Source organism: Setaria viridis, chromosome 8, assembly GCF_005286985.2.
Source record: "Setaria viridis chromosome 8, Setaria_viridis_v4.0, whole genome shotgun sequence".
Lineage (NCBI taxonomy): Eukaryota > Viridiplantae > Streptophyta > Magnoliopsida > Poales > Poaceae > Setaria > Setaria viridis.
In genome coordinates this window covers 26,898,198-26,914,105 of record NC_048270.2, presented here as the reverse complement: position 1 = coordinate 26,914,105, position 15,908 = coordinate 26,898,198, and the positions used below count along the sequence as shown (strand labels likewise).

The 15,908-nt window shown below is 42.5% G+C and overlaps 1 protein-coding gene across 1 annotated transcript; it reads right to left on the bottom strand.

Moving 5' to 3' along the window:
• Positions 1 to 7,284: 7,284 nt before the first annotated feature.
• On the bottom strand, positions 7,285 to 9,006 carry LOC117834180 (disease resistance protein Pik-1). Its single transcript, XM_034713804.2, has 2 exons — positions 8,409 to 9,006; positions 7,285 to 8,339 (listed from the first exon to the last, which is right to left on the bottom strand). The coding sequence occupies exons 1-2, from the start codon at positions 8,883 to 8,885 to the stop codon at positions 7,359 to 7,361; spliced, it is 1,458 nt and encodes a 485-aa protein (XP_034569695.2). The 5' UTR covers positions 8,886 to 9,006; the 3' UTR covers positions 7,285 to 7,358.
• Between the last annotated feature and the right edge of the window lie 6,902 nt (positions 9,007 to 15,908).

Here is a 15,908-nt window from a genome sequence, read left to right as displayed (position 1 = left end):
CAATCAGGAGCGAATTCCCCCTCTTCCGCGGTACTTGTCCCGTTGAAGCTGAGCTCGCTTCTCTGCTGCCATGAGATGTGACTTCCGTCGTTCATAATATCCTCAAGGTCCCTTTCCATCTTTCCCGTGCTGCCCTGAATAGTTTATCTCTTTTTTCCGAAAATGGCCTTATCGGCACCCGTGCCGAAAGCCTCTGGCAACATGTCATTGACCCAAAGGGTGATATTGTTGGGGTGCTGCACGGCTTCTTTTCTCAGGACATCAATTGTCTCGCGGATGCCCGGACCGTCACTTGTACAGTACTCGGATCATCGGAACTCGACCTTCTCAAGACTGTCGAGATGCTTGATGCCCATGTAGTAGTCTCGACTTGCTGTGCCGGTGTAAAAGAGTCCTCAAATGCTGCAGTTTTCTGATTTCCTTAGGCAACTCTCTCACCCGTGTCCGGCTTATATCCAGAGTCTCCAAGCGCTCAAGGTTCTTGATTTCCGCTGGTAGTTTACTAATATCTGTACCTGCCACGTACAGGGACTCCAGATCTTGCAGTCTCCCAATCTCCCGTGGGAGCTCTGTGATTTGATGGAAGCCCAAGATACCCAGATACTTGAGCCAGATCAGCCCACATCTATCCACCAGATGACCATTCTCTAGACGACTGCTGTCACGTATTTCTAGCACTCGCAGCTTCTTGAACGCCTTACAATCCAGCTGCCATCGCTGACCACAAACAACAAGGGAGCGAGTACGAGACAGCGGCACATCCTCATCTGGATAGCGATCACCCGTGGTGACATAAAGACGACGGATCTGTTTGGCATGCAAGGAGTTACCGGGCCCATCGTAATTTAGCAATAAAATTATCTTGCTTTGCTTTGCACACGAGGAAGAGGCTCGCATGATGGGTGAACTGTGTACTTCCCAATGTAATGCTGCAGCAGATTCCTGGAGACAAGCTTGTCAAAGTAAGCTTCTGCTACTTCAACTTGCGAAACAAATTCCTTCAGCAATCCATTTTCTCACCAAGCATCCCTTATAAAACATACGCCACGGAGGATATACGCTACAGTATAGCAAGCAAGTCCTCAGCTGAACAGGGAAGATAGTCGAAACCAAGGCATAGACAGATAGACTCTGGACCACTGGTTTCAAGGATGGACATATTTTAGTGGACAGCCCCTTCGCGTTGGTTCCCTCGACAGATTTGCTGAGTCTCATATCTGATAGCCTTGCAGCGTCCGCATGACCAAAATACTGTGTGTACACACCTGCACCTTGTTCAGTTTCACATTTCTCAGCTATACTCCTGACCCGGGTCGTCATGACTAATTTACAGCGCAGATTATTCTTGGGGAGAGCCTTACGGATGACAATAAACAATAAGGTTTCCTTTAGCTAAATTCATTATATTCTACATAAACAATAAATTTATTAAATTTTGACATAAACATTATAATGTAGCTACACAAATAATTATTGGTTACCATTTTTTTAAAATAATATACAACAAAACATAGTTCCTTCATAGATGACATCTTGGTACAAAGTTGTCTGCTGAAACAACTTTCCATGCCATGGCAACAATTAAAAAGCTCAAATTTTACTCCCTTCAAGTATGGACGAAATCTAGATAAACCCCTAAACCTTTTTAAGTTTATTTTACACCTAGAACTATGTCAATTGGTCCAATTTATCCTTATAAGATCTGTCTTGCTAAGGTGTAACTTGGACCAATTAACATAGTTGTAGGTGTACCATGAACCAAAATAGTTTAGGAGTTTACTGGGACTGTGAGCACCTGAGGGGAGTAATTTGGACATTTGCCTTATAGTAACTAAAAATGAAATGTATGGTCCAGAATCCAGATGTTAGTAACAAACAAAGGGATGGGTAGAAATTAGTAACAAACATGTACATCCTATGCTTTTTCTTGCAATTTTAGCAGGCAATAATGAAGTTGGGAAGTCAAAATCTAGATTTGTTAAGTCACGACAAATAAACATATAGGTTGCAACAAAAGCTAACATACCTACAGCTAAGGTTTCAACTAAAGTGGAAAAAGGATTATGAATTTGAATTAAAAGGCATGTAGCGTAGTTTGTACTCAAAGTCAATCACGGTCAGGTAAGAGTAAGAAAGTCATCAAGTTGTTCACAAGCTGTTTTGAGGTATGTGAGGAGTTTTTCCGTTTGCTGGGTCTGAGGCAGGGCCCTCAACCAATAGGCTACCTCCATGATATTTGCCATCGGGGTGCGATTTATTCTTCCACCTGCGGGTTGATTGAATTCGCCCATCAAGTTGCGTTGGGTTGTGGCTTGATTGAATTCGCCCGTCAAGTTGCGTTAGGTAGTTTGCTAAGCTGCAGGTTGACATGACTCTGCACATTTCTTGTTCTCGAGGCGCCGGCGTGCCGTTTGCTGTGGGGTTTCCTCGCCAGCTTCAGGAGTGTCTTCAATAGCTGATATGTCCTCGAGCCTTTCGTTGTTGTCGTTGTCATGTCCAGCACTTGTGTGAGAGGAACCAGCCGTGACAAAGATTTCATGTTCTGGGAAGTAGTTCTGGTGTTGGATGTAACCACTTCAGTATCACCTCCTCCATCAATTACTGACAGGGTGCTCTGTTTGGTACGGTAAGGTCTCGAGACAGGCGATGAGGCGGGCTTTATTGTCCTGGTCAGTGAACGAATCTCCCTTCTGGTATTAACGTGATGAAAAATCCTTGTTGGATGCCAGCTAAGGGCACCTTGTCTTTTGGATCCGAATACTCATCGAGAAATATATTTGCGCGAGTACAAAATGAATAAAATAGCAAAACGAACAGAGCAAGGTATTAGGTCGGTCCAATTTATCTTTGGTCTGACTTCTGGTGTTTGTGAACCTTTGTTCATGGGCCAAGAACAACAGCGGGCTAGGTGCAGCCTAAATTTTAACCAACTGAGCTCAGGAAGCGCACTGCTCTAGTAGTACTGGTCCGCTTATGCTTTTCTTCCATTTTCTTTTTGTAGTGAATTATATTTCCACACCCACAGAATTGCTTGGTGAGCTCAGAAAAGCCCGCCGGCCAGTCATTCGCTGTGACGAGAAGCCCCAACAGGGCTGCCATTCTCGAAGCCGTTTTGAATCTGATTCGCTAGCTGAGGTCGTCAAGGCAGAGCGTGCTCTGCCCCAGCATCTACACGACCATTATTTTTCACGGGAATCGATCTCCCAACACACCTGACGAGTGCTCGATGCATCGAAACATAGCTTGGGCTTCCGGAGATTCGACGCCATGCTCTCCTCCAATTTCACCCGGAGGCACGGAACTGCACCTGAACAGTTCAACTGCTCGAGGAAGGTTGCCTTGCCAAACATCCATATTTCTTCAGGCTCTGTTCGGAACTTGAGAAACGCTGATTTGCCGAAAACGATCTCGCATTATCGCCTGGTAATCGAATGTGCCTTTTGCAGCGTGCGCGACACCATTCAGAGCGTTCCCAATGCATCATCGCCACCACCGCCGTGCTAGTAGAATGACTGCATTTCATTTCACTCGTATCTATTGGATCCTCATCAATTCCAACGATGGGCGCGAACGTGCTCTCTGGATTTATGACGAGGCGCACCGCCATTCCGTTGTCACAGTGTGTTGTTTGACACTAACACGCACATTACTCACACCACACGTGTACACAAGCATACCTACAACTACAATCAGACCGAAATATCGCATCCTTAAGGAGATCACCAAAACCATCCTGGCTCCGTAGATGATGGGCGCGTCACATTCCCTTTGTAACTCCATGCGCGAGAGGCCGGAGAAAATGGATTCGGAGCGAACCACGGTGAGAACACTAGCATCAAACATGTCACACCCTAAAATTTTTGAATTTCAGGATGTGATTAAAAAGAATAATTCAACAATAATTTTTCTCATAATTTTAAAATTTTTCCCAACATTTATTTTTCTTTACCGGAAATTTAGTATAGGAAAATAATTGTTTGTTTTTCTAAATTAAATAAGGTTGTTGTGTGTGTTGCATTCATGCCGATGTATTTTGTTGTTTCATGAGTGTAAATATTTTAAAAACACGTCTTGATAACGATCAAGTTCTTTCGAGAATTTTTCCAGAATTTCCTGGAATTTATTCTCATTTTTCTAGAACTAATTCAAATTTTTGGAAGGTTTTGTAATCCTTTTCATATCTCTAAGTATTTTATTTGGATTTATCATGTCCCAATCTATCTCTAGGATTTTTTCTGGGATTTTTGGAATTTTAGAGTATTTTTCGTGGCTTAAATGAAGTATCTAGATTTTCTAGATTTTTATTTACACGGGAAATATTTTCTGAAAAAAGAAAGAAAACCTAGCCTATCAGTTTGGGTTGAGCCCGTGGGCTCGACCCGCGTCAGGCCGCCCAGCCAACTAAGGCCCATCAGGGCCGCTGCACCGTTCCTCGGGGCAAGCGTAGCCGTGCGCTGCCGTCACCGCTTCGGCCTAAGCGTGCGCGCCAGTCGTCCTTGTACCCCGTGCCCTATTTAATGCACCGCTCGAACCCCCGCGCGCCCTGCCGTCCTCGCCCGCTGCCGCCTCACCGCCCGTCCGCGCGCCCAAGCCACGAGCCACTGCTGCCGCCGCGGCACCTTTTGCGCACTGCTGCCACCAACCGCTGTCGCCGCCCGCGCAACATCCTAGCCAAGCGCCGCCTCTCCACACCTCCTGTGCCACCCCTACGCGCCGCGCCGCTGCCGGAGTGCCGCCTTGGACTGGAGATCGAGCCACCGTCTGTCATCATCCGCCGCCGTTACCGACCGTCTCCATCCGCCCCGTCGCCGGTGAGCCACCCCACGAGATCCCCTCGACCCCCTCTCCCTCTTGCGCCGCCCGCCGTCGACCCTAGCTCGCCAGAGCACCGGCAAGCCAGCTGGCTGGAGCCCTAGCGAAAGGAAGAAGAAGGCCCTGGCAGTTTTGTTTCTAGGCCCCTAAGGAAGGCTGCAATGATTTGATTAGTTCTTGTGTCTTGAGTCTTTAGCAAAAAACCCCCTGGAAAAAGTTCATGCCCACAACGGACCCTTGCCATGACCTTTTACAGATCTAACCCCAAGGTTTCACCTATTCACGAAGACTGTTCCATGTGTCTTGTGAATCTTCCTTGCTAGCCTCTGAAGTCTATAGTTAATCACATCTAGATCCTTCTAAACTTGTTTAGCTCATACAATCTATGTTTTAGCTCTGTTTTAATCTGTTCAAGTTGCGTTAGGTTCATGATAATATAAATTATACGTTAGTGGTGATGTTTGCCTTCATGCATGTTTTTGAAAATAAATTAGATATTAAATTGATTAATTTCTGTGTCTTCTCTAAATAAAAGCTACTTAGAGTTATGCACCGCTTTTCATAATAAACATCAATTTGATTAATTCCTACTTCATATCCTTTTCTAAATAAAAGCCAATTAGGCTATATATCGGTTTTCATAATTAATGTTAATATGATTAATGCTTATAAAAAAAATCTTCCAATTAAAAGCTAACTAGAGTTATACCTTGGTTTTCATAGTCAAACTTAAATTGATTAATGTGTATTCAATTTGTTTTATAAATAAAAGTTACATAGGTTATATCTCAAGTTTTCATAATTAAATGTTAATTTGCTTAAAGTAAATATAAATGTATTTTTGAATTATAACTTGTTTTAGTTCAACACGACATATAAAGTTGTCATTAGATGTTATTACATATAGTTTATTTTCCAAATTTAAATGCTTGAATGGCATAATTACGTGAATATTTATAAATAAAACTTGACTAGGTTTTATATCATATTTTCATAAACAGATATAATTTGAATTATCTCTAACTTAGGATATTTTCTAAAAGTATCCTTTACATATGTTTTCTAAATAAAAATAAATGCAGCATATAGCTCTTTGTTTTCCTATACAACCAAAGTTTCCTCGATAGATGTATGTTTTCAACAATATCATCGTGCTTAGTGTCTGATGTGCCTCCGTGATCCTAGAATTGAGCCATATCTTTTAGTACGTTCTTTTAAAGTTTTTCTTTTCTTTTGGTGCATTGTTCTTAGTTGTACTTATTTGTTTGCTTGTATGTTTGTGCTGATGATTGCTTCGAGTAGAAGGATCGTTGTTCGAAAGATTTGCAGGATAAGAGTTTCAAGAGAGCAATAGCTGAAGAGCAGTAAGAGTAACTTTTCGTTGGAGAAAGGCAAATGTCACTAACCATCCTTCTACCTATGCTTTGTTTATAATACCATGATAATGTTAATCGGGACATGGAGCGACCACCTAGAAAAATAGTGCAACCACAAGGACTATATGCCTCTGGTCTTAACTAATTAATTAAAGACTCTAGTTTGTGGTAGCTTTACCCGAAAGGGGAAAGAGGGGGAGACAGTAGTGGGTGTATAACCTGGCCCTCATGGGAAGGGAGCTTTGCTAAGACCCTATGCCCACTAGAGAGGTTAATGCATTACGCTAATCATGAAACCTTAGCGAGCTATCCTTACTAGGAAATCTTTGTAAAGGTCATGTAGCGTCCATATGCAGTCACACATCGGTAGTGTGATGAGTGCTTGATCAGCATAGCATGGTTGGGTCTAAAGTTCTTCTAAACTTTTACGCGACTTGTGGTGAAAGTGTACAACCTCTGCAGAGTGCAAAACTGATATATCAGCCGTGCTCACGGTCAAGAGCGGCCTGAACCCTCATATGATTAATAAACTTGAAGATGGATTTAAATCGATATTCTGGTTATTTCTTGTGACCTTGCTGAGTACCAACCATAAGTGTATTAACCGTACTTACTATTGCTTAGAAAAGGAAGGTGTGTGAAATTTTCTGAAGATGATGCTGAGTTCTAGGCGTACGCAACCCCCAGTCGTTTGCCTGTGAAGTTTGGAACCTCCGTTTCCAGAATTAAGCTGTATATCTCTGATAGACTCGTAAGTATTTATTTATTTTCCTTTAGGTAATACTGTTGCTGTTATTCACTTTTGATGTTACTATATGTATGAAATTAGATCCTGGCATACATATAAGTAGCACTTGGTTTTGTTTTAAAACCGGGTGTGACAAAACCTGAGGTTCGAACCAGCTTTAAAACCAAGTTAGGGCTTGTTTGTTTGGGATTCCTAGCAGCTTCTCAGTGTGAAAAGTTAGAAACTTAAATAACAGTGAACTTCTCGTGTAGATTCTGAAAAGCTGAAAGTTCAGAAAATCCGAGTTTACATGGAAAGCTGAAAAACTTAATTTTATAAATTTTTCATAGCTTTTTAAGCTCACACATCTTCTAAAAGCTGGCGTTAGTTTTTTAGAAAAAAAAAGTAGCAGCAGCTTTTTCAGAAAAGTTTAAAACTGCAGCTCAAACAAACAGCCCCCTGCATCGGCGACGCTCTGCTGCATTGTATAGTTGTTCCCTTCTTTTAGTAACGGCCTTATCCGCAAGGCTTTCCCATTTATAACTACTGCCGAAGTCCACTTTCTTTTCATTGACGCAAAGGTTGATCTTTTTGGGGTGGTCCGCGGCTTCTTTTCTCACGACTTCAATCGTCTCGCAGATGCCCGGACCGTCACTTGTATAGCACTCGGAGCATCGGAACACGACCACCTCAAGACTGTCGAGATGCTTGATGCCTATGGAGTAGTGTTGCCTTGCTGTGCCGGTGTAGAACTTGAACTCAAGATGTTTCAGCTTCGGCATCGCTCCTTCCCCAAAGGTGATCACCCATGGCAGACGGCAATCAACGTAGAACGTTTCCAGCTTTGAGAACCCTCCACCAGTGATAGCAACCGGCTCCCGTGGGAGGACCTCGAACCTGAGTTGGAGAGCCTGCAGGTGCGGCATCTGCGTCTTCAGAAACTCGAGGTCTTCGTGCACAAGTTTGTAGAGCCTGATATCTAAGGAGCAGACATTGCACAAGTCTTGCTTGACCCACTGCGGGACTTTCATGTGTCTCCCGGCAACTCTAAGCATCCGAACTGGTAGGACTTCACACCTCTCGCCGAAATGGTTAAAGAGGATGAGGATGGATAGGTCATCCCTGCACTTTGCTTCAGAAGAGGTAACCTCTTCACCACCACTTGATCTAATGACACCCAGAGGCGACATCAACGTCTCCACTTCATCAGAAAACCTATGTATATGTGCATCAACAACCACACTTAATAACGGATTCGGGTCTCTACTGCAGGATAGCTCTCGGACCTTAGTACCTCTTATGTCCAGAGTCCTCAGATGCTGCAGTTCCCCGATTTCCTTAGGCAACTCACTCACCCGTGTCCAGCTTACATCCAGACTCTCCAAACGCTCAAGGTTCTTGATTTCCCTTGGTAGCTCCGTGACCTTTGTGTCACTTACATCCAGAGTCTTCAGAGATTGCAATTTCTCGATCCACGTAGGCACCTCCGTGACCTTTGTGCCACTTACATCCAGAGTCTCTAAGTGCTGTAGTTTCTCAATTTCCGTTGGTAGTTTACTAATCCCTGTACCTGCCACGTACAGGGTCTCCAGATTCTGCAGTCTTCCAATCTCCCGTGGGAGCTCTGTGATATGACCGCAGCCCATAAGATCCAGACACTTGAGCCAGATCAGCCCACATATATCCACCAGATGACCATTCTCTAGACGACTGCTGTCATGTATTTCTAGCACTCGCAGCTTTTTGAACGCCTTGAAGGGGACACCATCCAGCTGGCATTGATAACCAGAAACAACAAGGGAGCGAGTATGAGACAGCACATCCTCATCTGGACAGCGATCCGTGCTGAGAGAAAGACGACGGATCTGTTTGGCATGCGAGGAGTTGCCGGCCCCATCGTAAGCAATAAAATTATCTTCCTTTGCTTTGCACACGAGAAAGGCTCCCATAATGGGGTGAACTGCATGCATCACACCCTTCCGCTGCAACAGATTCCTGGAGACAAGCTTGTCAAAGTAACCTTCTGCTACTTCAACTTGCGAAACAAATCCTTCAGCAATCCATTTTCTCACCAAGCATCCCTTATAAAACATATACCACGGAGGATATACAGTACAGTATAGCAAGCAAGTCCTCAGCTGAACGGGAAGATCGTCGAAACCAAGGCATAGACTCTGGACCACTGGTTTCAAGGATGGAGTACTCAGAAACCCATCATCCAGAACGTGGCTTGCCCATGTATCCCATTCCGCATCATCACCTTGCACATGGTGGCTCTCTGCCCATGCTGACGACAAACAGATTACTGCTAGCGGACAAAAATCAAATGGTGGCCCGCCGCACATAACCGCAATCTTAGTGGACAGCCCCTTCGCGTTGGTTCCCTCGACGGATTTGCGCAGTCTCATAGCTGATAGACTCTCAGCTTCCGCAAGACCAAACTTCTGTTCGTACACACGTGCACCTTGTTCAGTTTGACATTTCCAAGCTATACTCCAGACCCGGGTCGTCATAATAAATTTACAGCCCAGATTATTCTTGGGAAGAGCCTTACGGATGACTTCCCACTCTTCCCAGTGCCAAATGTCATCAATTATGACCAAGTACCTAAAAAAACAAGACCAAAGAAACTTTAACATTTGGGCCATCTTATCCCATATTACTATTACTAATTGATTGGAGTGTTCGTACTCACATGACCTATAAAAAAAACAGAATCCTAGAAATTCCCAAAGACATGCAGCCATCAATTTGGTAGTTAGCCTGGATAACCATAGGCACCGGGTCTAATTTGTTTCTAAATTATTCAATTCACGTCTGCCATCTTACTATAACTAATTGGAGGCTCCTTTTGAAACCTCCAAATGAAGCCATCTAGGATTCATAGGTGGACACTCTAGAAAAGAGAGAATTCTAGAAATTCTCACAAAAAAGCAAAACATCCAACCATCAATCGATAGATTCAAATCATCATAGCCATTGGATCTATTATGTTTTCTAAAAAATTACCCACCTATGCTATTATGAAAATAGCCTAAAGTAACCCCCTAAATCTATATATAAATTACCCACCCCTGCCATTATATAAAATAAACTAAAGTAAACCCCTAATTTTCATCAAAATTACCCACTTATGCCATTATAAACAATATTTAAAATAGCTCCCTAATTTGCAACTGAATTGCCTACCACTATTACTTTAAAAAACTTAAAGTAACCCCTTAAATTTGCATCTATATTACCCACACATGTTATTATTAAAAAATAACATGAGGTAACCCTATGTTTGAATCAAATAACCTTAATTAGAAATATACAACAATATATGATTCTAAATCGTCTATATCTTACACTATTGGTATACGATATAATAATTAAGGTCTATACGCATGATGTGTGTCACCATTTATAAGGATATAAAGTTATGGGAATATACATTTCTATGCTAAAATTATATTTAGCATTATGGATAGTTCTATTAAATTTATGAGCACTCAAACTTAGGGTTCATTAAACAAATTCAAACCCATACATTTGGTCCAAAGTGGAAAGTTAAAGATTATAAATGTGGATGAAAATATTATAGAGTAATTACTAACTGAAATCTATCACAATTGGATGAAGATATTAAGTATAATATCTACATAAGTATTGTGTTCGAATATTTAACAAACAAGAGGTAGCTTATGGTAATAGTTTTGTAGCAATGTAGTCTCATTTTTTTTCATTGGAGACTCCGCATTAGTTCCCATGAGACACGCTAGAAAAAAGAGAGATTCTCATAAAAAATAAAATCATCAAACACCAATCCTGTAAATTCTAATAATCATAACCATTAATTTATTATATTTTCTAAAAAGTTATCCACCACTGTCATTGTGGAAATATTCAAAAATGAGCTCTAAACCTATATCTAAATTACCGAGCTTAGCTATTATAAAACATAATCTAAAGTAACCCCGTAATCTTCATCCAATTTACTAATACACATCATTATAAATCATAACTTAAAATGTCATTCTAAAATTTTATCTATGTTACCCACGTATGTCGTTATTAAAAATAACCTAAAGTAAATACCTAAATCTTAATCTAATTATCTTCATGTGCATCATATAGAAATGTCAAAAAGTAAACTAATATATGATTCTAAATTACCTATTTATGTCATTGTTAATATAAAAATACTACCTTAAAGTATATACACATGATGAGTGCCACCATTAGACCATGTATACATGTACGTGCGGAATCGATGAAAAATATTGATTTGTGTGCTAAACATAATGTATAGAGGATTGGAGGTGTGATAAAAAGTATGAATATGAATGAAAAAGTGCATAGAATAATTATTAATTAAAAATCAATCACAACTGGACGAATACATAGCTATATAAGTATTATGTTGAAGTATTGGAAAAATAAGAGAGTAGTAGGTAAACAATTTTGATTATTAGCTAAGAGTTTAATTTCTAAACAATTTTTAACTCCAATAGCTTATAAAAACATTAGCCCGTGCAGGAGCACGGGTTGATGGACTAGCTATATGAAAGAGAATAACAACTTTTCATGCCATTGCAATAACGAAACATTATAATGTATCTACACAAATAATGTATCTCCATTTTGACAAAAAAATATTATAATGTATCTACAAAAATAATTAAATTCATTACATTTTGACACAAAACATTATAATGTATCTACACAAATAATTATTGGTAACCACTTTTTAAAAATACTATACGACCAAACATAGTTCCTTCATAAATGACATCTTGGTACTAAGTTGTGTGCTGAAACAACTTTTCATGCCATTGCAATAACAAAAAAGTTCAAATTACTCCATTCATGTATGGCCAAAGTCTAGATAACCCTCATAAACTTTTTTTAGTTTATTTTACAACTAGAACTGTGTCAATTGGTCCAATTTATCCTTATAAGATTTGTCTTGCTAAGGGGTAAATTGGACCAATTAACGTAGTTGTAGGTGTAAAATGAAAAAAATAGTTTAGGGGTTATCACGACTGTGGGCATACTTGACGGAAGTAATTTGGAAATTTTCCTTACAGTAACAAAAAAATGAAATGTATCATCTAGAATCCACATTTTAGTAACAAACGAAGAGATGGGTTGGAATTAGATTACACCAAAAGCTAGGTTTTCAAACTAACATGTACCGCCTATGTTTTTTCTTGCAATATTAGTAGGCAAGAATGAATTGGGAAGTCAAAATCTAGATTTGTCAAGTCACGACAGATAGTGTGGGGGGCACCCCTAAAAGAGATCCCGAATGTCATTTGTATCATTTCCTGGTTCAGTAGATGATACAAGAATTTATCACAGGAAGTAACACATCCATACTTTGTATAGCTTTTATTGACATTTTACATAAGGTTACAAAAGAGAAATAAAGTGCATACCACTAAGAGTAGCCTCAGAGTAGCTATACAATAGAGTTCTATGTAGTATTCCCAAGTCCACAGGCAACTTGGCTCCTAAGGTTGATCTCCAAGATCCTCATCGTCTTCAACAACTATTTCTTCCTCTATAGAAAGAAAGCAGTAAAGAAAGTAGAGTACTCAGCAAATCCCACTGTCATAGAGTTATTTCATGCTGTTTTTTCATGGAGGGCTCTGGTTGGATATTTGCCGAAAAGCCATTTTTATGCGGGGTGAAAGGTCATAGCTTTTAAAAGGAATTCAGGACATTTAACAACAGTTTGTTGGTCCTGGAAGGGGGAAACTACATCCCTTCCAGTCCCCGTATTTTATTTAGCATCAGGATCCATCAGGGACTTCCTGAGCCAGCTTTGCCTTATTTAGAAACAAATCCTCAGGCCAAGGCTCGAGACACAAGATTTTCATAAAAACAATGTTATGACTAATGAATGGGAGCTTTGACCAAGTGGGATCATATTTGTGAGCCTTGGGTATCCAGATACATCATGTGGTATACAATACCACCAGACCACTCTAGACCTCAACCTATGACCCATGTCGACCAGACCTAGGACAAAGCAAAGATCATGTTCCAGTCTAACCATTGCCCACCGTGGCCCCTTGGGTGGTTCACTAAGTTCAGCTGGTGGGGTGCGAATCAAGGCCTCACATAGATAGGTACTCCTGAGGGTTGTACCTTTTTAGCGTGTGTGGTTGTACAATTCACCGGATAGACTTGCCCATGAACCGGTCCTTATATGACCAGAGTAAGCTTTTTGGATAGGATCCTCCATCGAGGCTACCTCTTACTCTCGTGTCTAGCCTTATATGGTTGCTAGACTTGTTAGTTATTTTTATCTAATTTTCAAAGAACTCATGCTTTTGGTATTTTGTAAACTTGTGAATGGCTGCATAAGTAGTTCCTAAGCGTTTCTATTGCATCCTAGGTTTATGGTATCAAGGAGGGCTTGAATTATTTAGGAATAACTAAGCAGCGCAGAGAAAATATTATGCAAGGTTTTGAATGGAAAGTCCATGTTATTATCCTGGCTCATTTTATTTATAAAACTTGGGATTCAAGAGATGGTAATGCGTGGGACTTGCCTTCTTCAAAGTCTTGTTCGTTGATAACTTCCTCTTCGTAGTCCGGGTTGTCAAACTCGTTCTCGGTATCGTCGAATTCTACATAATCGTAGTTATAAGAAATCAATCAAACAAACATGGAAATACATCAAACATGAGTTAAAAGAGTAGAATTAGGGTTTAGAAGGCTTGAGTGATTTTCTAGAATTTTCTAGGATTTTCTAGAGTTTATTGGAATGGTTTCCTATTTTTGGTCACATGAAATATAGGCTTTTCTATTTTTGGAAAGGATGAGAGTTTGCTCTTGGGAGTTTTTGGTGTGGGATTTGGGTAAACAGGGTATGGATGGGTTTAGAATCATCTCTAATATTGTTGGTAAATTTTTTGGTAATTTTTATCATGGTGAAGTGAAGTTTGGGGTACAAGAACCCGGGTGGCCGTAGTAAAGATGAGAGGGAAAGATAGCAAGGGCTAACAGGTGGGCCAGAGTGCGATGTGGCAAAGGGGGTCCGCGTGGGGCTAGCATGGTCGGGCTGTGCTGTGTACTAGTGGTCCATGTGGTGGACTGGGGGGCGTGCCTACGGTCCTTGTGGACTGGGAGCAAGGAAGGAGGGAGAAGGGGTGGCACCAGTCGAGCTGTGATGCCGGACCACCGCATAGGGTAGAGCCGCTCGCCGGGGCGAGCTGCTCCGAGCGGGGTAGACTTTGGGCCAGGTCAAAAGGCAGCCGGGGTGCTAGAGGGGGTCATGGCGAGGCTATGGAGGGTGGTGTGTAGATCAAGGAGTGGCCGATGGTGAGTCTAGAGCTCATCGGAGTTCATGTGGCAGAACGGTAGAGAGGGGAGAGGAGAATAGGGGTAGTAGAGGCTGGGCAACAGCCTAGGGAGGATGGGGGAGTACCTCAGGTACGTATGCGAGTAGCACAACGACCAGAGAGGGAATGACGATGAGCAGCAACGGTGGGTTGAGCGGCGGTAGAGGAGCTCGCAGGGAGCAGTTGGCGGGGCTGTTGCGATGCTTGGGGAGGGGTGGTTAGTGCCGCGCGGCCATCCCCAACTTTGACCCAGCTCGGCTCTAGGGAGTAGAGCGTGGTGGCAGGTGGGGGTGGCGCGACATAGTTTCTATGTTTGGCGAGACGGGATTAAGGTGGAGGGGGAGGGGCGAGGGAGCAGTGAGGAGCGCTAGGGCTATTTATAGCCCAGGGATGTTGTGGTGAGCCTCGGCCGAGCTTATCCGGCCGGGGTGCGTGCGTGACGGCGGTGGCGACATGTGTCACGGATGGTAGGAGGAGATAGGGTCGGGGAAGGGGTTTTGGCAGGGCGATGGGCACGCTGGACGCGTGTTGACACCCGTTTTTTTACTAGAGTTAACTAGACAGGACAGAGTTTTGAAGCCGATACAGGCAAAGAAGATCGAAGCAGAACCGACTCCACTAGATAAGCGAAAGAGCGTGGAGATGTATCTTAGAAAGCTTTAGTTTTAGTTTTTGCATTAATTGTAATAGTCATTGTCGTAATCGACTAGGATTTGGTACGTGCCAAGGTATAAATATAAGCCCAAGGCGTTGTTGTAGAGAAATAGATGGGAAACACCACACACCCTAATAAGGGAGGGTGACCTCTATATATATGACCAATATAGCTTGGAGTACAAGGAATACATCAAGTGTACAAGGAAAGGATAAATACATCCTAATATACACTTATACTTCCTAATACCTTCCCGCAGTCGAAGCGGGAGGATATCGAACGCGCAGACTGGACCTAAACTTAGTAAACAAAGGAGTTGGTAGGCCCTTCATCATGATATCCATGAACTGGTGAGAGGACAGCACATGGAGGACTTAGACCTCACCCAAGGCCACCTTCTCACGAACGAAGTGAATATCAATCTCAATGTGCTTCGTGCACCGATGATGCACCGGGTTGGCTGTCATGTAGACAGCACTCACGTTGTCACAGTGGACAATAGTAGCCGAAGCAAGTGGGACATGAAGCTCCTGAAGAAGTTGATGCAGCCAGCAACACTCTACCACAACATCAGCCACAACCCGGTATTCCACCTCAGCAGTGGAATGAGATACCGTGGTCTGGCGCTTGGAGGACCAAGACACCAGATTGTCACCGTGGTAGACGTAGAAGCTGGAGGTGGAGCATCTAGAGTCCAGGCAGCTAGCCCAGTCGGTGTCGGAGTAGACAATTAGAGACTGAACAGATCCGGTGACAATGTGAAGCTTGGAGGAGAGTGTGCCCTTCACATAGCATTGGATGTGCTTGATCGGGGCCATGTGGGACTCACGCGGGTCATGCATGAAGAGGCACACCTGCTGATCGGATACGCCAGGTCAGGTCGAGTCAGAGTGAGGTACTAAAGAGCACGTGCAAGACTCCGATACTCAGAGTTGTCCTAGAGCTTGGCACCGTCATGTGCCGAAAGCTTGGCATGAGTGTCAATGGGAGTTGCTGTAGAG